This window comes from Opisthocomus hoazin, chromosome 2, assembly GCF_030867145.1.
Source record: "Opisthocomus hoazin isolate bOpiHoa1 chromosome 2, bOpiHoa1.hap1, whole genome shotgun sequence".
Classification (NCBI taxonomy): Eukaryota; Metazoa; Chordata; class Aves; order Opisthocomiformes; family Opisthocomidae; genus Opisthocomus; species Opisthocomus hoazin.
The window spans coordinates 38,423,563-38,448,331 of record NC_134415.1 but is presented as its reverse complement, the minus strand read 5'-3'; the positions used below and the strand labels follow the sequence as shown (position 1 = coordinate 38,448,331).

Genomic DNA, 24,769 nt, shown 5'->3' with positions numbered 1-24,769 from the left:
ATGAGGTCCTGGGCCATAAGCAGAATGTGCATGGGTGGCAGGTGTAGGGCATTTGACACCCATTAGTGCCTGTGAGGCCCTGTCATGCTGTATCTTAAATGAAGTTCCAGGGTTTTACATTAAAAAAGTCAGGCAATGCTGCCTGGTGAGCTTGGAGCAGGCTTTAGCGCTGGCTGGAACACTATTTTTGGAAAGCCTGTGGAGACATTAAAGGCGTGGGAGTGAAAGTACACCCAGTCGCACACTTTCTTCCACTGAAAGAGGAGATGGGGAGGCTGGATGCTGAGAGTGATTTGTAGGTAATTACTGAGTGGGTGAAGCGAGGTCTAACACTTGTCCTGCCGGTGTTTCTCTGCCCGCGTGGCTTTGTGCTCATCACATCCCAGCATCTCCACAGATCCATCCTGCCCTCCCTCCCGGGCCATTCCCAATGGGTCCCTCCCCAAAAGGAGTAAAGAAAAGCTGCAGAGTGCCCAAGGGAGCTGCCTTCACCACACAGCACCAGACCTTCAGCATTGGAACTGCTCCGTCTTCCTGCACTGATCACCTTCCTCCACTAATTACCTTCCTTCCATCAACTTTCTCATTTAAACCTAAGCATCCCCTAGCTCCTATCTCGACTGACCAAGACTTCAGTTTTGATTTTTCTTCCCTGTGTTTGAGTGGGGATCTTCTGCACTTTGCAGTTTCAGCAATACAGGAACTGACTCAGGCTTCGACCCCTCAAATCGATAAGAAACTCAACCAGTACTCGATCTCCAACACTAGCAAGAAGTCTGGGAAAGAATGTAGGGATAGGGCATTTATCTAGTATTACTTTCCAGATGGTCTTCTTGCCTCCAACCTATTCCTTGTTTGAGGATGCAGTTTCTGTGACTGCTTCTATTAGATTCATTGTCCCAAACTGGATGCTTATTGACAGCTTTCAGTTTACACCTATGTTTTGGGTTAAAATTCCAACATAATTTTATTTTTATGTACTTTATATGCCTGCAGACAGGTTGTATTGCCATGTACGTAATTGCTGAAGGTAATGTCATGTAATGTCATGAATGTAATTACTAACATGCATTTCATGTCTTTATATCAGTCCATCCCAGTACACAAGCTTCTGAAGTTCCTCAATTCATCTCTTTTTGCGAAGCATCTTGAGCCATGCATTAAAACTCTGCAGCCCCCGCTGATCTGCCTGTCCATCTGTCCTGCATGTGGCATTGACAGTACGTCAGAGCATGTGATGTGGCTGTAGGGAGCTCTTCAGTGCAAGCAATGCTTCCTTGGCAATGTTGGCTGTTCCAAAACATTCCTCCTGCCCTCACCAGCTGGGTGTCCTCCTGCTCACCAAATGTCCCCTTAGGCAGTCGCTGGGGTTGCAGATGCAGTGGCTGAGCAGGGAAGACTGCAAGCTGCCTGCACCGTGCCCAGCCCATCCAGTGCAGGCATGTTCAACAACAGCAGATCTTGATGGACTCCTTCCTATCATCAACCTTACCTGAGCAGAGAGCTGTTGCTTTGATCCTCACATCATGCAGCTGGGCTTTTTTTTTTTTTTCTCCATTTCTTGCTGAAATTAGAGCTTGGTGGCCTCTTGACACCACAGACTTGCCTGGGCTTCGTTGATGCATCTATGGACAGGACTTGTGGTGATGCCACGTCTGGGTCTGCAGTGATGGCTCCATTTCAGCCAGTGTCCCCCATGGGCAGCTGTGGGACAGGACCCAGGAGGGTGGCTTGGTGGGTTTGCTCTTAGTGGAGGGCGAACTCCTCAGTTGCTGTTGTGCTCTGCACCTCCACGCCGGCCTCAGAGGCTGAGAGTCAGACGTGCAGCCGCCCCCCGGTCTCCTGAGCAACCTGGTGGGACCCCAGCACTAACCCTGCTCTGAGCAGGGGCTGGCTCTAGAGATCTCTCCGGGTGTCTTCCACCCCGAATTATCCTGTGAGCCTATGAACATTATGCCACAAGGTTTTGGACTAGTTTTGCCTGTTATTTTAAATCTGAGGCTTTACCTCATTGTGTTTTAAATATGAATTAGTGAATTTAAACAGCTGGACTCCATTGCATTATTTTCTTTGTCTTTGAGCTTTTTTGTAACTAATGAAACCTGTGTAGATGCTCTCTGTGTTGGTCTCTTGGTGCTCTCTGCAACCAGACACATTTTAGCAGCTTCCGTGAAGCTGCAGGCTTGAAGAATCCTTTCTCCCGTCAGTGGTCCTTGGGTCTAGCTGACTCCAGAGCCCCACTTTGAGAGTCCATCGCAGCTGCCCTCTGACATTAGAGGGCAGATGAAGGCAAGGCCAGGAATAAGAAGTGGGAGCTGTGCTTCCTTGCAGTGCTGAGGCCCTTCTGTGGCTTGCCTTGCCCACACTGGGGCTTTTCTTGTCTTGAAATATCTCAAGGTGGCTGTGTCAGGTCCGTAGAAGAAAGATCTCTGTGCCCAAAAGTCCCTTTGGTTTTTCCAGCTATATCTGATGGTCCAAGAGAAGATATCACCTCCTCCTACAAGCCTGTATTTTCCTATTTTCCTGTTCCACTAAGAGCAGCCTGTTTTAGTTTCTTTCTCCACTTGGCTTCTCAAAGGCAGAGTGCCTCAGCCAATGCTGTACCCGGCACCTTGCATCCGACAAACACGCCTGCCAGAGGACCTCTCATTTCACCATCTAGGGAGGGTGATGGAGCCCCTCTGGCAACCCCTCCTGCTGGCAGCCAGTCCACGCGACTCTGAAATGTTTCTGTTTCCCAGTTGGTGCCACTCAGCTTTAATTTTAATCTGTCTGCTCCTGACATGGACTGTAAAGAGCTCCTTAGAACCCAGTGATCCCTTCTAAGGATTTAGATTCTGCACTAGAGTCAACTGTGTTTTCTTTTGGCTGTAGGAGAAAGAATAAAATCCGTCATCATAGGAACATCTTTCCAAGGGAGCACTTCTTTTTTCTTCACTCTCACCAATTTTTCACAGCTTTTTAAAGCTGAGAGGAGCTGACGGTGTTCTGCTATCAGATTGGTGTACCTAAAGGACATTAAGCTTTCTGCTGCTCCTCAGTGCTCCTTAACTGGTTTACGATGGGCTACTTTATCCCAGCTCGGCTTAGTTGTGCCCTGGGGCTCGGGGGGGTTGGCAGGATTCACCTGTGAACTATGCAGCTCAGTGTATAAATGTGGAAATAGTGTGTTTTGGCATTGTTAGTCAAATGCTGTATTAGATTATCTATGCAATGTAAAAAAAAGAAGCCACCATATTTGCCTAACAAAACCAACTTCCAGAAAATTGCGTTGACTGGTGCGAATTATATTCTTACTCTGTAGGTATTTTATCAGCTGAAATCTCAGACAAAGCACTCATTTGGTGTGTTAGACCATGATGATGCTAGTTGAGGTATTTTACCATATACTCAAATGTTTCAAATAGGTATTTTAATCCCAACCACAGTCATGAAACTAGGACAAAGCAAATTTGAATTTCTTGTCCTCCCCATATCCTCCTGCTGCTGCCTGGGAGCATTAATGCCTAGTAAACACTGTTTTAACCAGTGATTTAAGCCATATTTAGATTATTCTTAGTAGATAGCCATCTTCACTGGCTAGTGGCCACACTTATTCCTGCCTGGGCCTTTTTTTTTGGTTACTGTTTTTTATTTATTCATGGAGCTGAATATTATTTTACTACTTGCTCTCTGCAAAATCCAATTCTTCTTTTGACTTTGCTTGCTCTATTTCTGCACCACTTGATCTCTGCAATCCGTATCAGTGGCTGATGGACTTGCTTTGCTCACTTTTTGTAGCAGTGAGTAAATCTGCCTTATTCATTGTATTGCATTTACCATGTCTTGTATGATATGTGTCAGTAAATGGGAATTATGACGCAACTGCCAAGACTCTTGCTGTCAGCCTCATTCTTGCTCCTTCTTCCACGGGGATGGCCAAGTGGGACTCTACAGTGACAGAGTTTGCTGGGAGCATTGTTCATAAGAGTGGCTGAGCCTGCCTGTGGATGACCTGTGCTGGTGCATGGGCAGGGAGTGAGAGCCCCTGTCAGCTGGAGCCTGAAGCATCACCAAGAATCAGTGAGCAGACGCCAACCATGCCCCTGGATCCATGGGAAGACCTGAAGAGACATTTTCATAGGATTTGGGGGTACTGTAGATAGTTGGCTGCAAGCCAGGGAGCCCTTTGAAAACACTTGTGAGAGTGAGCATGAAAAGAAAGACCTCACCACACAGTGAGGTGGACGGAAAGCTATTTATAAACCCTTTAATTGTTACACTTCCTTATCTAGCAGCTCTCAGTTTCCTTCTTTTTCTAGGTGCAAAGTCCCTTTCATGTAGGTGTGCTTACCTGAGGGAAAAGGCAGCAAGAGATCCACATCAAAGCACTTAAGTCCTTTGTGTTCAAATATAATAATCTAGTGAGTTCTTCCTGGGGTGATTTCTCTCTTCCCTCCAGATATGAACTCCTGACAGTTTTTGTTCCTCTATAAAAAGTGATTCATGTTCATGTTCTTCAGCTCTAAATCCCATCAAACTCACCAATACAGTGAGTTCTCAGAATTAAAACCTGTCTTTTGACATATAGTCGGAAATGTAAAATGCTCAGGACAGCATCACTACAACTGGTCTAAATCTAGCACATGAAGTAGCAATGCCTCTTCCTGTAGGAAACAATCACCTCCGTGCTATAACAGCTACCAGCTGTCACATCCAAGAATATGTGGGTCCTACCTTACCAGCAGCATTTGTGAAAACCTCCCAAGCATTCATCTTTCTCACTACTACTTCTTCTTCTTCCCAAGTCCTTGGATAATGGCCATATGGTCATTATTGGACATTGCCAGGATGTGTCCTCTCATGTACTGTCTGCCATCCCTTGATTTCCATCTGTCTGGATCATGCCATGTGTCCAGTTAGCTGTAAATGCATCTAAGGTTGGAAAGGGAACCTTACAGTTCTAGACAGAGAAATTCCAGACCTTGAAGCTACATGTGAAATATGCTAGTGTTGATCACATTAAGAGTGTCACACGCATAGAAATACAGGCATAGCTACCCACAGGGTGATCTGAATCAGACACAAGGTGGCTCAAAGGAAGCTCAGAAGATAGTTGTGGTGTCAAGCTAGGTTCATGTCCCGTTCCATGGGGACAGGATGCATAAATGCCTTTGTGTTTACTGGTGTCTTAGCTCCTATTTTTGCTAGCTCAACTCAAAACCCTCAGCCCAGGGTTCAGGCTTCGGGGAGCTAAGGACTAGATTTTATGCCAAACCCTGGTTCAAGTTTAACGAGAATATCTCTAGGTTGTGGGAAAGACCATTGTGAAAGACTCCGTGAGCTAAAACAATGCCAGAGATCAAAACTAAAAACAGAAGCAAAACTAAAATTGTTGAGATGGTCACACTGAACAGCACAAGGACTCACAGGCGAAAGCCTCAAAAAAAGCAGCAGAGAAACTGAGATGGCAACAGAGCAACAGGAGAATGAGCCTGTTTCAGGGAGCCACGGAAGCTGACACCCACTTGCCAGCAGACGTCTGCTGTGTGCCTGCAAGGTGGCTGTGAGTTTATGAATGTTTAGCCAAGTACGTGTTTGAGCCCCGTACTGCCTGCGTCAGGCTACAAAGGACGGCTGTCTGCTTGTAAGCTGTGTCTAACCCTGCCTGCGGAGTGCTCAGTAAAGGTGCCCAGGTGAAGGTGGTGAAGGGGTGCGGTCTTACCAATTGATGAAAATGATCCTTCGTAGCTGCCCTGTTCCCTCTTCCCAAATCCAGGTAATAAACTGTACTACACATACCTGGATGGGGTCCACACGAGGGCCACCAAGCAACTTGCACACAGTCAAACAAGTGTTGTAGGAGCCATCCTCAGCTTAAATGTCAGACTGTCAGAGAGTATGAAAAGTCAAACCGTGCCAAGTTACGGGTTTGCTTCTGCTCCACTCCCAGCACATTACTGTGCAGGTCCAGCTGCAGCCGCAGCTGGCTGGTCACATTGGGAAGACCATATAAAGCAGGAGAGCAAGAGTCCAGTCATGTAAAATACTGGCCCTGGCCAGCTCTGGAGTTCAGTGAAGATCCCCCAGGCAGGTCCCAGATGGACTGCATGAACCAGCCAGGCATGGGTCCTGCAAATAACTGCATAAATGTTACTTAGTTGTGGCTGTTTTGGAAGTAGATAACTAGTGGCAACACCAATAAATGGGAGAAGACACCAATGAAAAGGTAGACGGGCTTTTAATGGCATGATCAAGAATCCCCTCGTAATAACAAATCTAATGACGACTGTGTCTGATATGAACAAGAAATGGCATCATCATTTATTTTTTTTTAAGATGTGATCTGAAATTATGACAAATGCCAGGTGGATCTGTACACAGACAGGGCCTCTGTGATGCATGCCAGATTTTATGGCCAATAAATTTGCCATGCAGTTGAACCGGATTGTGGTTCCTCGGTCGGAGTCGTACATTCTGTTTGCAGTGTGTAAACATTCTCCAGCTGCTTTCCTAAAGAATGCAAAGAAGATATGTAGAGAGATTTTGCCTTGGGACCCAGTCGCATTTCCAGGCAGGCAGTACCAAGGAGCAGTAGTCCTGTCTCCAGGTCAAAAGACTTCATCAGACTGTGCCAGAGGCGAAGGAAAATGTCGGTGCTCCAGATACAGTGTCTGAGTGTAGAGTCACGTGCTGTCGTGTTAAAAGGAGATATACAAAATTATCTGCATTTCCAGCTCCAATTCCTGTCCAGAGAAGAAGCAGCGCAGGTCCCATAGCACAGCAGTGTCGCTGACACTGGTTTTCACACACGCTGTTACTCCTGGACTCCTCGCCTAAACCCCCACATCCTGCAGAGCTCATTGCACCATCTGCAGGCGATGGTCCCAGAGCCTCTGCCTTGCGCCCCAGCAGCCATTTACCCAAGCGCCGAGTAAACATCAGCCCCTGCCTCCTCCAGTGACTCTGTGTCAGATCTCCTTGCACTTCGGGCAGAGGCAATACAAGGTGAGCCAGAGGCAGAGCCCCAAGCTGATACCAGCCCAGCAGTACCCTTGCCAGAGCAGAGATCTCACTCCTGCATCCCCCTCTGGTTTCGGAGCTAAGAGCAGGAGCAGTTCTCCCCTTGGTCCCTGCCAGGAACCCACCTCTGGATTTGCTGTGGTAGCTTCCTTCCTCCTTTTAGCACAGAGGGCATCAATACATACTTTGAACCTGCTTTCCAGACATTTGCAGCTGCATAAATAAGAGGGATAAGGTCGCTCCTTATGACTCGGAGCACCAGCCTGCATGGTGCAGGGCGTGCTGCATAGGTTGGCAGCTAAGTCTGCCTCAAGCTTCGCAGAAATCCAGGAAGGCTTCAATCCCTCAGCCAGAGAGGGACTGACCTGCAGGGAGTATACGGTGACTCTGAAGACAAGGTTTGCTAGAGGAGCTGTATTAGGAATGAGCGGACAGGAGAGTTATGGCATACAAATCACTGTCATTTCATGGGATCCTGGCTGTCCTCGGGATCATGGCTCATCACAGCCTGCAACCAGGGCTATTCTCTGGCCTCACAAAGATACAAACCCCAACGCTCATGGAGATGCTGCCAACATGTCTTAATGTCAGCTGACTCTGCTGTTACTGTCAGCACGGTCCCAGCCCCTCAGAGTGCAGCAACAGGCTGAGCAAGAGTGAAACAACCATTCAGGGTTCTGCAGAGGACCTTGGGAGCCCGTGGGCACCCACCCAGTATGAGTGGTACAGGTACGCACCACAAGAGGAAAGGGCCTGAACAGGAGCCCAAGCTCGCGCTCTCGTGTGCAGATGTTGGAGTAGCTGGCAAACAGATGGAATCAAAGGTGGATGCAGACTCCCAAGTGGTCCCTGTGTGCTTTGTGAAACCAGCCTAGTACCGCTGCAGCACAGGCACATTTCAGTTAAGCCAGAAGAAATTCATTTGAAACCAAACTCATGTCCACAATGGGACTTTTACTGTGTTCACAAAATTAATTTAACTGCAGTTGATTAATCTGTGGGGAAAGGCCTTAGGTGGGCATCGATGTCTGTGCACATGGAATAGTGGTGGGATCATGCCATGGGTCAGTAAACTATTCAGAGAAGAAAGGAGTATGCTAAGGAACCATCAAGCTGCTACTGGAGCTGATAAGGCTATCAGTAGATACTTAGCCATCTTCTTACAGAGTGTCTACACTGAGAAAATACCTCTGTGTTGGAAAGGAGAAACATCAAAGATTTTCTTGCCCCAACACATCTTGCTTTGGACTGAAGCGTTTCACTAGCAATCAAACCATGCTTGTGTTAGTCAAGGGCAACCATGTGAGCAGGGACTTTCCAGACCCCGATCCATACCACACAAAGATGTGTGGCAGTCCAGCAGTTATTACAGCTCTGACGGTAAGCATGATGGCTGCCAGCCATCCAAGCTGGGGTGTTTTGCCCCTAGTTCAGGCTCGAGCGAGTGGAGCCTCACAGCTCACATGTGCTTTGGTAGAGCGGTACCCTGTTGCTCCATCCACATCCACCGCACACAGCAGTCAGTCTTGCACACATCGGAAGTCACATAGCATCAGAGCACTTCTTTGAAGGTAGCAAGATCTTTTTCAACTTTTAGCCACTATATATAATGGGTCCTACTTATATATATTGTTATAATAATATGTATATTATAATATACTTTACTTAGAAAGGGCAAGCAAAGTCTCCTGCCTGTCACAGATTCCAAGCACAACTGACTCAGAGAGGTCTGCTACCGAAACACCTTTAGCAACAAGACAAGCAGAAGTGTTTGTGCTGCCAACCAGACGAATCAGTTACGCAGCTCCATCCGTGTGTTCAAGCCCCTCCATGGCATTAGTCTGACTTGTACCATCAGCCCTTTCACTCCCTCTGCTCACATAACCTGTCATCACACTGGCTTAGTGCTGAGAACCGTCTGTCAGATTCACCATTTGGCACATCGCCCCCGTATCCTTGTTTCTTTGCAAACATCTCCTGGCCAGACAGCAGCCATTGACTCTTTTTTTACCAGCCAGCATGCCATCTTCTCAGCTGGCAGATAAGAAAGCAGGCGGGACCTTCATGGACCCCAGCAAAGTGAAGACTCTCAGCAGTGCTTGTCTCATGATACCAGGCAGTCCCAAAGACACTTAGACTCCCAACACATATAGGACCCCACATTGCTCCCCTGAACAAGTCCTGTCTGTTCCTACCAGCTGTGCAAATGCACACACAGATGCAGGCATGGTGGCAGTTTGTCCCAGGAGTCCACTCTCCCCTACACATGGGCACAACTATCTGCAGCTGGCCAGGATAGACCATGCAGCAAAGACACCGATGGGGAACCACGTAGTGTCAGGCTGTTCCCAGAAATTCCCACAAACGTGGGAAAGTGCTGGGGAAGCCTGCTTCTCATCCCCCGACCCCAAACAGTTTTCTTTATTCTTCCTGGCCATTTCCTCTACTCAATCTTCTCTTTGCAGTGAAGCAAGGACCCAGCCACACACCACCAGCAGCGCTTGAGCAGCCCTGTGTGTTCTCGAGGCTTGACAGAGCTTGCACACCATGTTTCATGGCAGAGAACAGCAGGGTCTTGCCTCTCCCACCTTTCTGGGATGTGACAGCCCACCATGTCCTGTGATGCCCAGACTGGATTGTCTGACATCCCTCAGCCACCTAACTTCTTCCTAACATCACAGGCCTCATCCCCTCCTGCCCCCCGACATGATCTCCCGTGTTTGCTCCAACTATGGCAGGTGCCCTTCCAGCCTCCCTGCAGGGTAGAGGAAGAAGAGGAGGATGAGAGGACCCAGAGGAGTTGTTGACACTCTTGCAGGGCTGTTTTCACAGTAACACGAGCAAAGAGCATCACTGCTGGTCCACCTGCCTGCCAGAAAATCTCTCCAGAGAGACGCACAAAAGGAATGGGAACTTCTGCAACCAGGGTATGCTGAGCACCCCAGTGACGGGAGTACCCTGGGGTCACCCTTGCCATTGAGCGATTGAAGGATAGAACCTTGAAAACCAGAGCCAGGGAGGAGATCCAGAGCAGCATCCGCATGGCAGGGGCTTTCCTGAGTCCCTCTGGGGACAAAGCATTGCTGCAGTCAGCCAGCTTTCACTGCCATCGCGCCTGATGGCGCAGCCCACTCCAGTCCAAAATGATCAGAGGAGCACCGTGTTCTCGATGCATTCTCCTGCTTCCCTCCGTGCCAGGTACAGCTGGGAAGCAGGGCTGGGCTGGGGCAGGCAGGCTGGGAGCACAACCACGAGGGGAGACAACTCATGCCAGTTCCAGATCTCTGTGGACGCAGCTGCATCCTCAGCCCAGCCCCATCAAATAACACTGGGAACGGATGTTATTTTCTGTGCTGGAAATCTTCCACTGGCTTTCTGAAACCTGCAGGAGCTGATGGTGGCTATCCAACATGTGACAGCTTTGGCATGTGCCCATCAAGCCCAGGAATCTATTGCACCACAAAGAGAGACGGTACCTTGGTGTCACCAGCATCCTGCCTGCTACTTGTGGTTGGGTCATGGTAGGAAGACCTCTTAGAAGACTGCTAGGTTTCTCGGAAAACCTTTTAATAACAAAAAGTCCCCGCATTCCTGTGAAATATTTCACTGGGGCAGTCGCTTCACAACTAAAAGCCTGCCTGATTTCTTCATTGGCCATTCTTGGCTACTCCGTCTTTCCTGCTCTCATGTGCCAGATGGAAGCTCTCTGCCCTGGAGCTTCCTTCCTGACTCGGGTATAGCTGGGCCACAGAAAAGTCTCCTCTAAACTTTCTCTTGAACAAATTGCTTGAACAAACAACACATTGATTGTGCTTCATTGGTTTGCTAACCCTGTTAATAGTCCTATAGCCCTCTTTCCAAGCTCTTTCAATGTAATTTTTGGCATGTGCATCTAAGACACGGATGGAGCATCTGGTAAAGGCTTCACGACCAAGTCTTACCACCTGAACACTCTAAAATGAACAGTCCCTCAACAAATTAATGAGTACCATTACGGTTTATATTTCTGGAAAGAATCTGTGTTTGGGTTTATTCTGTTTTCTAGTTTCTAAACACACAGGGCATATTTAGGTTGCCACTTGACCCACGCTTCAAACTCATATGAAATTATAGTGCCACCAGATGATGTGGTCACACTCTCTGTCCTCTCATTCGCCCGCTTCTGTTGTGTGACCAAATGTTGAACCAGACTGATGAGCTGAACCAGATGAAAACCAAACCAGCAAACCAGAGCATTTGGTGTCACACTGGATCAGCATTTCCAGCCACTTCACCAAATAGCTTCCCCAGTGTAAGGTGGTGGGACAGTGCAATGAAGCAGCTGGAATTTGGAGGAACCACTGCTCTTGGTGGTAACATCAGCTCAGTCCATCAAACCACAACTTGACCTTGGAGTTCCCAAAACTTGTCTGCAAAGGTGATGGCACATTCTTCGACTAGAAGCTGTGCTTCTTACTCTACCAGGGTGAAAAATGTCAATGGAAAACAGAAAACACTTTGAGCTAGGTGAAATAAATTCTTACCATTGGCAACACTGAGACTGTCATATAGAGGTAATTCCTGTCACCTATTTCTAGACATTTCCCTGTTCAGACGTCCAAGAAGCACCCTGCTCTCCCAGCCCCGTCACAGCTCTCATGCTCCTCTCCAGAACAGTTCCTGTAGGTGTGAAAACTTCACGATTCCTTGGACTTGATGGCCCTCAGCGTGACTGTTTGTATTTATGTTCAAATGAATCAAGGTTCATACCATCCAGATTCCTCTATCAAGCTTTGCTGTCTGCAAACAGTAAATATTTGCAGCTAGTTGCAGCTGCGGGAATAGGTGTACAGAGCAGCCGTACTTTTGTTCAGCCTCATGCAAAGCCTCTTTTAGGCATGACAGTGGTGTGAAGCCCGAAGTATTTGGGTCTGGAGTGTTTCCCCCTGTGAGGTGTGGGGAAAATTTTGTGACTACTTCAAGATCTCATCGAGCTCGGACAGGTGTGAGTCCTCCTGGCTTTCATTTTCAAACCTTCCTAATTAGTCTGGGGGCTAAAAAGTTGGCTGATTTATTTCTAGCTGAGCGCTAAGCTTCTGCTCCAATAATATTACTTGAGGAGCACAGCCCTTGCTTTTATGTTCACATTGTTAGTTCTCACGCAACGTGTGGAAGAGCTGAGCACCGAGAAAGACATACGCCCGACCTCCGCAACTCAACCCACTGTACTTGCGGATAGAAATGCACAAGGTACCCACGGTGTGCCAGCAAACCTCTCCTTGCAAAGCAGCAGCTTTTGAGTATACTACAGGATAATAATTTCTCACCCTGCCGTGTAGGGGAACTTTCAACCACAGTGCCAAAATTCACAAACACCAAGAGCGTGACAATAAAGCACAAGGAATTTAGGTGCAAGGGGCACCCAAGCTAAAGGCATCCAGTGACTATTCACATCTTCAGGATGGAGCTGTGTTTGGTGGACTACGGGTCTGTGGCACCAACCACACTCGGGTCAAGAGGAACCACCCATGTTGGGAGATGTGGTCTCCATGGATCACAGTTTGGTATTTGAGACAGAAGCGGCTGCAGTGTGCTCCCTTCTACATCAGTTAGCAAGCGCTCTTGATTTCCCAGCAGGCTGCCAATACATCCCTACTTCCATCTAAATACCCACAACACCGGCATCTGCTGAAACAGCAGCAGTGTCGCTGAGCAGCAACGCCAGACGGCCTCCTCTGCGGGCCATACTGGAGCAGGTAGGAGCATCCAGCAAGACCTGACTGTCTGCTGTTCCCACCTACAGAGGCATCTCTGGAAAGGAGAGCCTCCTCCACCCTTCCCCTGCTCTTATCTCAGCACACAAGGACGCATCCATCCCTCCTGGCTAAGCTGGTGACAATACCTTGCTAACACAGGTGGCAGGAGGCAAGCCAACGCTCAGGTAGATGGTGGTGGCTAAGGCTGGTGTTTTCCCAGCAAGGAGAGAGGAGGGAGCTGCCTGCGGGACAGGAGCCTTCCTCTCCGCAGGCCTTGCTCTCATCACCTCTGCTCCTCTTTCCAAAGCCAGGGTTGGTGTTGGCAACTGGTATTGCTAACAGAGAGAGGGGAATGCCTGGGGTGGGAAGAGGGTCAGGCACTAGGCAGGCTGCCTGGGTGGCTGCTTGGTGCTGTGCGTTAGCAAGCGTGAGCTGCGGGCTGGATGTCTCCCTTGAAGAAGAAGGCTCCGTGGCTCAGAGGCTCTCAGGCTCGTGGGAGCTGATCGCGACGGTGTGGGGTGAGAGTGAGTGAAGCATTGAAGTACAGCTACTGCTATACACTCGTGGGTCCAGCATGGAAGGCTGTGCTGCAGCATCTCAAGTGTATACTATATGCAGAAGTTACCCAGTCTGTTGGGCTGGCAGAAGAAGATCATTATCTGGCAGCTGCCTTACTTTCCAGGGACACCTGCTTTCCTTTGGTTGCTGGACTCTGAGTCTGGGTTTTTCCTTTTTGTCGTTTTTTGGCCACACCAGGAGAGGGCAGGGAATCTCCTGTCGGCCCCAGGGCCTGAGCTGGGGGCTGAGGTCGGGGGGAAGGAGGAACTCGCTGAAGAGCAGTCCCTGGCTTATGCTGTCGGCAGGGAGAAGGACTTTCCCTCCGAGGCGGCAGCTGGCTTCTGGGGGAAGCACTGGGGTTTCTTGAAGGAAGGACAGGGCTCCGAGGCGATGCACAGCTGGACCTCCGTGAGCTGCCCCGTGGAGGAAGAGAAGTGGAGCTCGGCGAAGGAGGAAGCCGACTTTGTATCTGCATTGTTCGGCACTCATTTGGGACACTTCCAGTCGGTCTCTGTGCCTGAAGCCTGCAGAGGAAGAGAAGGGGGACGATGAAGGGGATGTTCTGCAAGGGGCTCCAGGCTCCTGGCAGGTTTGGCCTGAATGTTGCTGGGCAATTACAGGGAGTGTCCAGCACCAGGATGACAGGAGCTATGCTGTGAACAAGATGGGGCACTGGGTTGAACACCATCCTTTAACTCTCGATGCTGTTAACTAGTAAGTGTTTGCCCTGATTCTCCAGTACCCTCTGGGACACACAGGCATGGTTTGGCGGATAGCATGTATCTGGGACTCTTCTTAACATATGGCATGGATGCAGCAACCTCTGTCAAGGCAGGAGATATGGTCTGGAAACATGGACGTAAGCTGGATTGCACCAGCTGGCCTCTAACGGTAACTGAGCCGGAAGGTAAACCAACCCACAGGGATCCCCTCTTTTCATCCCACGTCTCTGAAAGAGCAGAATTTGCTGGATCTGTGGCAGAGTCGCAGCAGCAGCTCTGCTCCTGGGCTGGACTTCCAGCCCCAAGGCCAGGCAGAAAAACCAAACACTGGTGAATTCAGAAGGTCCACCTCTACTTAGACCTCTGTGCTTATCTGATAGAGAGCCAGGTACCTCCAAAAAAAATCAAGGTACAGGGATGTATAGGGAATTCAGACCATGTGGAGGTGGCCCACACTGTTCCAGGTCACTGCCAAAGCCCACGCATGTGCACCTCCCCCTCTCCAGCTCTTTGCATGCTGGCTATCTTCTGAGCAATCACAACCAGCAACCTCGCAGCCCTTGCAGCTCTCATCACAATAGCCAGGCCAGGTCTCCCTGTAGAGTCACGGCCATGTCAAGCATGCTGCAAAACTGAGAGCTTGACACCCGAGGGATCTGCTATTAGCAGGATCAGACCAAATGAAAGAGCTCGTGGAAAGGAAGGAGGCCTGAAAGCCAGGGCAAGGGAAGAGGGGCTTGGCCCTTTGGCCAGAATGAGCCAAAGAAGACAGAGAGGAGGGAATTTCACACCCCGGTGAGCTGAAATGACTGTAGGAAACATGGATGGACCACACATTCAAGCCAAGTGAGGGGTAGAGCAGTGGGAGGTGAGCAATGCCCTGGCTGCACCTCCTGAACAAGTCCAACCTTTTGCATTGCTCACCATTTTGGTCTTACCTGTAGGCAAGAGCTGCATCGTGCAGCGAACTACACTGCACTGCTGTCCCGACGGCCACGGAGCTCTCAGACTTCACTGCCTCTAGCAGGGTTTTAATTGGCGTGATGGGCCGAGGAATTCTGCTCTTTGTGCTTATGGGTCTCTCTTCTTTCCCCAGGAGGGCAGACTTCTCCTTCCCTGCCTTCCTTGGGATGGAGTCGTCAGAGTCGTGGGTGTCCTCCTCAGAACCGGTGGCCGACAGGGTTTCTGAGGCCCGCCGCCTCTCGTCGCTGGAGGATGCTGAGGAGGAGGCCCCTGAGGCCAGCCGAAGGAGCCGGTTTTGTCTCTTCTCCATCACAAGGCGAGCCAAGTCAGGTTGCTTTGCCCTCTTATAAAGCCTCTCTTTGGCCGAGAGTGAAGTTGAAAGGTCTGAGCCGGTGTCCTCCTCAGAGAACAAAATGGGTATCCGACTTCGATACCTGGAGCCCAGAGGTCTCCTGGGGCCCTTCTGCGGTGTGTCAAGGAGGGTCTCCACTCGCTTAAGGTGTTCTGCCACCAATGCTGACTTCTCAAGGTCAAGCTCCCTTGCAACCATCTTGCCAGGCTCTTCCAAATCCAGTGAGAGCGCGACGTTGTCGGAGGGCTCTGGCTTGTCCTCGAGAGGCTTCGCTATGCCGCTGGGAAGGGCCAGCTGCTCTCCCACTGTCTCCAAGGTGGTTTCAATGGGATTAGCCGAAAGTGCGCAGCTCTCCGTCTCTGCCCCTTCTAGCCCTGAATGTATGCTTCCGTTCTCTACCAGCACCAAGTTGTCCTCCAGCTCTTCTTCGATAATGACCTCCTCAAACTGGCCTGGAGGGCAATATTCCTCATGCCTCATCAGCTGGCCACTGGAAGACATGACATTTAAGTGGGTCTTTTCAGCAATATGAACAAATGTGCGCTCGACTTTGGTAAAGGGGGAGGAAGCTGTAGCCACTGCCATGGGAGGCTTTGGTTCAGATTTAAGGACTGAGGACAGGGTCCCTGGCTCGGATACATCCAGTTGGCTCCCCATAGGCTGTGGCCGCTCGCTCTGAGGTGTCAGTGCAGCGAGAGTGCCCAGATCGACTTCTGGAGGCAAGTCTGTGGTCACCGGAGACTTTTTCAGATCACCTGGTGAAAACAGCACTAGTGTTTTTGAGCCTTCCTCCAGCTCCAGGTCCCCATCAGCGGTAGATGCTCGACCCTTGGATCCCTTCTGGTCGTCAGCCAGGAGCGTGGATGGTGCACACTCCTGGCTGCGCTCCGTGCTTTTTTGACTCAGGTCGCTGCTGGAACCACTGTGCATGTCAATCTCATCCCCTTCCTCCTCCACCTCCTCCTCCTCATCTTCCTCCTCCTCCTCTTCTTCCTCGTCTTCTTCTTCCTCCTCTTTTCCGTTAATTTCCAGATAAGGTTCCAGAGGTTTGCAAGGAGCAGTCAAGACAACATTTGAGAAATCAACTTTCTTTATCCGCTGGGATATCCTAGGCTTTTCCCAGTAGTCTGACACATCTTTTCTGAAATCTTGATAAGGCAAACTTAAAGGCACCGCCTTGGGCAGACCATTCATTTCAAATGACTTCAGCATATATGCCTGCAAGAAGACAGATGTGACAAAAGAAAAGGGTTAGTATTCAGCCATAGCATTGACACAGAAGACATCAGGATCAACAGCAGTGGGAAGCATCAGTGGAAAGCATCTAATCCATCATGCTTCCAAAACACACGTCTGAGCAGTGATCACTCAATCATTCAATTCATACAAACCTTGGAAATGAGAGACTCACAGATTCTTATCAAAGAAGGCAAAAAAACGTGCCAGAGGAGTTCCTTTGTTAGCAGTCTTTAACTTGGACCTAAAAGAGCTGTTGGCAAGCAGTTCCTCAGGATTTTTTCATGTTTCCCAATCTTCTTTAGTATCTATATATTTACATATTCACTCCTTCCTTACTGGAACCATTCAGCAACTCTCTTTTATGCCCAGGTCATAGTGAACTGAAGGGGCCCTTCTGGGCTACATAAATTTCCCGATCACTTTCCAGTACCACCCACCATCGTCCCTGGGGCTACACTTGTAGCGCTCCTGTGTTCTCCTGCTGTGCTATTCCTCCCTCCCATCTGCTCCCACGTCCCTCCAGCAACTCTTAAGACTGTCTTGTACAGGCTTCTGCTTTCATTAAAATGATCAGCAAGTAAGTCACGAAAGCTGACACATAAAGTATCATTACTAGACTCCGGGGTGTCCAACCACTAAAAGCAATGGGAGGACAGGACAGTTGGTGGAAGCAGGGTTTCTTGAGCAGCAGCCTGCGGTGGAGAGACTGCCCATAAGGTGCCAGGAGTGGGCTGTGAAATGATTGCAAAGAATACTAACAGAAAAGCAGCAGCTCACACACTCATGCACACGCTGGACCAAACAAGCAAAAAAAGGGCAAAATAAATAGGAAATGTCCATCAAAGTTTGGCCTAATTAACAATTAGTTGTAAATGAAAACCACAGCAGCAGCACTCCGCGAAATAGATTTAAAAAAAAAAAACATTTAGGTCATCCTTCTATAAGAGGGCTGGAAAATCAAAGCCTCTCCATAATTTCAACCTGTCAATAATGCATCATGTGTTACCCTTGAAAAGTCCTAATCATGAACAGAAGGGCTCCAAACATCTGCATTTTCAATTGGCATTCAACAGCGTCAGAGGGTATTTAGGCTACACGACTAAACAAGCACCCGTTTAACTATGGGGGCTACAGAGCTGCCAACATCTAGCACAATCACCTGGCTATGGGAACAGATCTTTTTGTCTCTAGCGGGTGGGGAAAAAGCCCTCAACAGCTTTTTGGTTCAATGACAATTTCAAATTGTGCTGAAAGTCTGCGTGTTCTTCTGTGCAGAGCAACTGCCCTGCTAGCATGCCTGAAAAATGTAAGATCTTTATGCTCATGTATAGCAGCAACATTTCAAATAGGCTGGTGGGCAGCATCAAGCTTTTATACATGGTGATAAGTTGTTATCCATTTCATATTTCTTTTTATATCTTATAAATTAAAACACAGGCTGGTTTTGGCAACGCCTCTGGAGTAAAAGCTTCTTCTCTTCTTTCATTAAAGCTGAAGCCTGGCCCCAAAGATGGCCCTGTGTTAGACTGATTTGGGCTTTCACTGACCCACTCTACCTTTTGTAGCAGGATGACAGATGTGGAACTTGGACTAGCAAGAGGGACTTGCCACCCGTTGCAGAGGAAATTACCCACTTGGCTTCCTCCCTCCGGCATTTCTTGGAAATTAGTCCATTCAGCAGCCTAAGATTGGATTCTGCCTGTTGGCTGGATTTGGTTTTCCCAAGAAATACACCCACAGTGCTATTCCTGGAGTCCTGATCAAACAGATGTGCTTCCCCAGTGGGACTGGGACCTGATAAAGAAGCCCTGACCAACACCTTGCCTTGTGCTGAGCCTCCCACTGGAAAGCATACCCCATCCTCAACAACAGTTCACCTGCTGCTCTGCTTCACCCTATTTTCTAGATGCTGTGGTTGATGGTAGAGTTGGAGGATCACTGGTTTCTCTTTGCACGTGTAAACCTTAGAACCTCCTCTCAGCTATTAGGAGCTTGTGTCATCTCATCTGCTTTCTGGTCAAGGAGAACTGAATCCAGTCCTGCAGTGCACATCCTATATAGACCAGCAATATGGTTTCTGTGCCCTGCGGCATGTCCCATCAGCAGCCCTGTCTCTAGCAACTCCTCTTTCTTCAACAGTTCTTTCCCTTGCAAGACATCAGATGTTTTCTGATATGAGATTGCACTAAGCAATAAGGTATGACATGGAGCTGGACAGCGTGACATTAGTATAATAAAAATAACGGTTCTTTCCTTCTTCTGCTCTGCTGTCCCTTTGCTCTGTCATTGAGTTGTGCTGTAGATACCTTTCTAACCTCCATGTACTTCCATCTCTGGCTGTACAACTTCCTTGTGGTATTTGGCAAATGGACTGCCTTTCTGTCTGTCATTTCATTTTCCCCACGTATTTTCTATTTTCCACTGTGGACACTGCACCTTAAGCACAACAGTGATTGCTTGGCTTCTACCTACCTTTGGGAGACTTGGACTGCTTAACCTGTTGCATGCAGTACCCCAAAATTGCCAGAATGCATTCCTTAAAGCAGCCTGAGACTGTGGTTGTGTTGCCACTGTAAATGCACCATGGAGAAAATCCAAAGAGCATAAATATGCCAAAAAATATGGAGGACAGAAGTTACCTACAAACCCAACGAAAAGAAACTTTGTTGAAATGTGTCTTGGGTCAAATATTATTTTAACATATATTTTCTTACCTTCATTACTATCATCACCTGAAGCTGTTAACAAGGAAGACTGTCCTAGGGCATCAAAGTCTGAGACTGTCTTCATTGTTCAGTTAATGTGATCAGCAGCTAGCTGCAAGCGGACCCCCTGCTGAACCACACACTAGAGAAACGTGTGTCCTCTCTTGATAGCCATCATGTGTCTTTTGTACTACAACACACTCAGCTGCTCCAGAACTATTCCGCAATGGCTGGAGAAGAACTTTTCTGCTCTGCTGTACCAGTGGGGAAGAACTGTGGGAAGATGCTAGAAGATCAGGAGTGGAAAGGCTTAGCCTGCATCTTAAAATTGTAGAATAACAAAAGTGTAAGGACCGTCTGGAGGACTCTTCTCCAACCACCCCTCAAATCAGGACCAACTTCGAGCTGGCTGCTCTGGTCACTGTCCAGCTGAGTTTTCAGTATCTCCAAGAATGGAGATGCCACAACATCTTTTGGACCCTGTCCTAGTGTTTGCGGCTCTTCATGGTGAAAAAGTTTTTATTTATATCTAATTCTTGTATCTAATTTTCCTTTCATGCAGCTTGTGTCCATCACATCTCATCCTTTCCCTAGGCACCACTGAGAGGACTCTGGCATCATCCTTTCATCAGGTAGTTCAAGAAAGAAATAAGATCCCACTCCAAGCCTTCTCTTTTTAAGCAGAAACCCAGCTCTCTCAGCCTCACCTTATGTCATACGTTTTTAATTTGTAATCATCTTGGTGGGCCTCTGCTAGGCTCACTCCACTACGAGCAGGAACTATGCCGTGGCTGAGGCAGCCACCCCATTTTAAAAAGCTACCAAGACTGTGAAGTAAGCAGAGCTACACTGGAGCTGGCCAAACCTGAGTCAAAGGGAGTTCCTTTGCCTCCAGCAAGCTCTGATCTCTGCCTATGTTCCTCATTTTCTCTGAAGACACACTGCCTGTCCTTGGACAGTGAACCATTTTTTCCCACCTGCCTGGGCTCAGATCTTCGCTCGGGGCTCTCTTTTGACTTGTCAGTCAATTGTCCAGGAACGCGTGTGGCAGCATATGTGTCTGAGCGTAGGTTCCCCATAAGGTCTGCGCCTTTCACCTCTTTAACAGTCTGTCTCTCCATAAAACCTGAATGCATTTAGATTCAATTTGGCTGTTAACTAATTTGAGTAACAATATGTATTTGGAAGGCAATAAATATCCCTGCTTTGCACAGAGGCCACAGTCAGAATATAGAGAGGAATCAGAGTCAGGAGAGAAAAAGATCTACCTGCTCGTATTTGGCAGAGGCAGAAACCACCCCCTTCAAGTCCATCTCTGCCCCTGTGCTCATGAACAGCTAAGTGGAGTCTGGGCGTTTGTCTTTACTGTAAACTGGTGAGATTTCAAATTAGCAGGATCGTTGGCATGAGGACATCCTCAGACGAGACTTACATCACCCAATATGGGCAGCAGTAAGGTTCCTACATCCCAGTGATGCTGCAAACACTGCAAGAATCAGCACAGATGCAGTCTCTGGTTTGCTACAGCAAGTTTACAACCATGCATTAGAAGTTCCCAGGTCTCCTTGAAACCAAGAACGCAGCCAGACGTGTTCTTCTCAGGCAGCAGCACGGAGCAGACTCACGCTGGTGGGTTCAGGAGCAATTCTGGCATCCAGCTTGTTAATATGCTCTGATATGTCCTGCCCCATGCCATGTCATGCACACCCTGCCCAGGTCCCTACAGTAATGAAGTGACAGTACCCGCTCTGCCTGCATGGCTTTCTGGTGATCTCACAACTCATGAGGATACAGAGAAGAGACCCTACAGCTTGCCTGTGCCTATGTCCCTGCAGCAGAACACTCTATGGCACAGAGCAGATCCAGTGTCCACCAGAAAAGCATGCTCTCGCAAGCAGTTCCGCACCTCATTAGGGAAAGGGAACAGTTTCCCACGTGAGCATTATCAATTTTGCCTTACAGTGTAGAATTTTGGATTTTTTTCTCCCAGCTCCGGGTTTTAAACATTTAAAATGCAGTAATATGTGAAAAAAATACCAGCAAAAAAACCACCGGGTAGAGGGAAAAAAAAATCACAATATTTGCATAATATAAACCCAGGAAATGCCATATCTCCTCTATCTACTGTTCTGTTCCAATCCATCCTCTAAACCATGTCTCAGACCATGGTTACCACTACGGCATCAGTGCATCCTTCTGCAGTGTTTGACAGACGTACACATCTGCCACATGCCAACAGGCTCACCAAGGCAAACTAAAACACACTTTGAGGTGTTCATCATGGAGCAGATGGGCTTTGGACCCTGCTAGAGGCAGACTCAGAAGAAGCCTGACCCTCCATACAATTCCCAGGACAAAAATGGGACTCACAGATTGTACAACCCTCTAAGGCAGAGACCACAGTCTAATCCTAGCTCTTCCTCCCCAACCATCACCTGCCTGCACGAACAGCTCTCTGCCTTTGAGGAGCTGGGGTCTCGTGCTTCTCTTTCAAGAGGGAAAGTTTGCACCACCCTCTCCACAGATACCAGAGCCTTTGCACGCACCTACTGCCCTGCAGCCTCTCTGTCCAGCCACTTTTAGAATAACACTGAACTAGTAACTGCGCACTGCACACCAAAGCAGACAGGGTCTATCGCTGTGTTCCCTCTTCCAGCCTGATCCCAGACAGACCAACAGTAACTGCGGTTGAACCACATGCCACTCTACAGCAGAAGCTGCTTTCAAATAGGAGTCACAATGAAAGGCAGAGCATGGTCGGATCCACTGAGCAGCCCAGGCAGGAGTACATTACTTGCAGGACAGCCACAGTTTTACATCCATCTCTGGGGCTTCCGGGGGGTGGAACGGCTGGAAGTTTACCAGATGTTCTTAAACACCTTGTCAAATGGGAGACAACCATCCACGCACCCTATGCACACTGCGCTGCCAGCCAGGGGAAGACGCCCAGGGTGAGAAACCAAGAGAAATGTGAAAAACTCTTTCTGCTGTGTTTGTAAGTGTTGAATTGTACCGGCTTAAGTTTAGCCAGTTGGGATGCTGGTAACCATCAAGGCAGAGCTCTGAAAATGTACGTAAGTTGGGGCTAGTTGTACCCTAAAGCTGCAGTAGGACTGGGTTCAAGTCAGTGAAATCGGTACTAGCCTAAATTTGCTTAAATTGAGCTCACAGCATGGCCTTCCCAAAGTACATGGAACACACCTCCAGCAGTCACAGAACTTTGTTTCTATTCCCAGATCTGTCTTAACTTCAAGTTTTCAGTCATCACATTAGTAAACGATGATTAAACTCTCACTGTTCTACCAGAGCTCCTTCATCTCCCTGCCTGGTGCTGCCATGTACCCAAGGATAAGCAAGGGACACCTTCCCAGAGCTGGAAAGCAAAGGGAGTAGAAAAACAAAGCAAGAAAGCAAATAAAAAAACCCAGCCATCACCAAGGTGCTGCCTTTGATTCTTTAATAAGGTTTTGGTAGTATACAAGCTTTTTTTTTCCTTTTTTTTTTTTTTCTCCGATTGTCTGGATTAACATACATGGATTTAAAAAAGGCACAAAATCCATTGCACAGCTTCTGTTTTGTTTGTTTTTGATGACATTGCCTGTTCGTTGTGGTTTCAAGTGTAGGATTTTACAGTACTCTGCAGCATTTACAGCATGGTCTACATACAGGTAATCAATGCATGCTTTTATACAGGAGACAGAATTCAAATTCTCTCTCAGTATTTCTATATACACAATAATACAGTGTTTTTCTTCTGAAAAAAGCTTTAAATTGGTCTTGCATGCTCGGTGTGCCAGAAGAATTAGTGCAAGCATATATTACAGTGTTATTGCAGTACAAAAAGGGGTTGACCTTAGGCTCTAAAGGGATTAGATACAGGAAGAATAAAAAGACTCAAGGAAAACAAGCTTTGGATCCCTTTAGTCAACTACGTCCTTCCAAATGGATCCCTACTCAGTACCGCCTTTAAAGCTACAGCAGGCTGCTTCCCCTCCGACTCCCTGCTGCCCTCCCCCTGAGACGAACTTCCACAGCTTCTTCAAACCTTCTGGCCCTCGCAATCGATGAGGACTTCTGACAACTTGAGGAAGCCCTTCTGCTGTGCCTCCTAATGCCGGAGACCTGCTTGAATGGGACTTCCCTGAGATCCACTGCTTCAAGGAAACTCAAGTCTCAGCAGATGAAGTTTCTCAAGCAAACCAGGAAGCACAACGGATTACCTACAGCTTTTGTCTCCTCTCAGTAGACGTGACTGCAGAAACCCACATTCATCTCCTACTTGAATAGCAGTTGGTTAAATACGGTTTGGACTCTCTTCTGCTTAGCAGCAACAGAAGTCTAATGGGTGACACAAGGTAATGCAAAGGAAGGATATGCTGGTCCCTGAGATTCTTCATGGGAGCTGGAAAGTCCAAGAAGCAGAAATCAAGTTCCCAACATGACGTCAGTTGTTCCATTGGGAATGGGAAGAGGCCTTAGTCCTGAGAGATGCAGAGGGCACACAGACAGCAACAGCTGTAGTCCGGTCTTCCCTGTAACAGCTTTGATTTGGATGCTATCAGGACCTTAGCATATCCTGGAAGTGACATTATCCTCTGCCAACATAGACTAAGCTTGTTTGGGACTGGGAGATCTGACAGGATTGATAACAGTGAGTTGAAAAAAACCTAGAATCTGAGTTTCTGAAGCAGCTCGTTCTTCAAACCAGCATCAGATGAGGTAAAAGTAGCAGGGGTCTTAGAGCTGCCATGCTTGCTTGCAGGATCTTCTCCACGTTCCAAGAATCAGCACCATAAATGTCAGAGGGATGTTCTTCTTTCCAGCATCTTACCAACAAATGCTCCACAGCCTTTCTCTTAATTTTCTTTACCAAGGTGAGTAGGACAGTCCAGTCCTACGCTGGATAAGTGCTCTGATCCTCCCTGTTTGTGCTTTCATATGTTGTTAGGTTTGTGCCAGTTTTCCTAGCGTCTTGGACGGAAGCAATAGCTCTATAAGGTGGTATGCCTCCCACTTAGCTTCCCACCTCTGCACCCACCAATGTCTCCAGCGACAGTCAACGCAGAGCTCCCTGTCTGAGCAGACACGGGGACCATCTCATTTTTATCACTCATAAGAGACTCAGGAAATGGCAAGCAAAGTGGAAGGAAATGATAATCCAAAAATTGTTCTAGTCCCTAATTGTAAAGGCAACTTAATAGCAGCAAGAAAGAAGAAGAAGGAGATTCTGAAAACTAAACATCTTCCTTAGTCATAAAAATAACCAGAAGTCAGCAGTGCTGAATAAGAACCTGATCTGGCTTTTTTTTAGGAAGGACCAAGCTAAAGGGGCAAGAGTCCCACAGAAATCCTCCTTATCCGACTTGTTCAGAGGAAATTTGCCATTACTGTGTTTCACGTTGCCAGACCAATTAATTGCACTCGTAATTCAACTGAGAAACTTCTTGGAGTTGTTGGAGGAAGCCCTGGGGATTCTTATGAGGCAAGTGCACT

General features: G+C 48.1%; 1 protein-coding gene across 7 annotated transcripts in view; it reads right to left on the bottom strand.

Annotated features, from left to right (window-relative positions):
- Window positions 1–9,993: 9,993 nt before the first annotated feature.
- The window catches only part of TTBK1 (tau tubulin kinase 1), a 121,181-nt gene continuing 106,405 nt past the window's right edge, over window positions 9,994–24,769 (bottom strand). For all 7 annotated transcript variants that reach the window (XM_075413232.1, XM_075413233.1, XM_075413234.1 and 4 more), the window contains 2 exons: window positions 14,956–16,550; window positions 9,994–13,819 (listed from right to left, as the gene is read on the bottom strand). In XM_075413232.1, coding sequence (XP_075269347.1) covers window positions 13,393–13,819; window positions 14,956–16,550 — 2,022 coding nt within the window. In that variant the 3' untranslated portion in view covers window positions 9,994–13,392. The remainder of the gene's footprint in view (window positions 13,820–14,955; window positions 16,551–24,769) is intronic.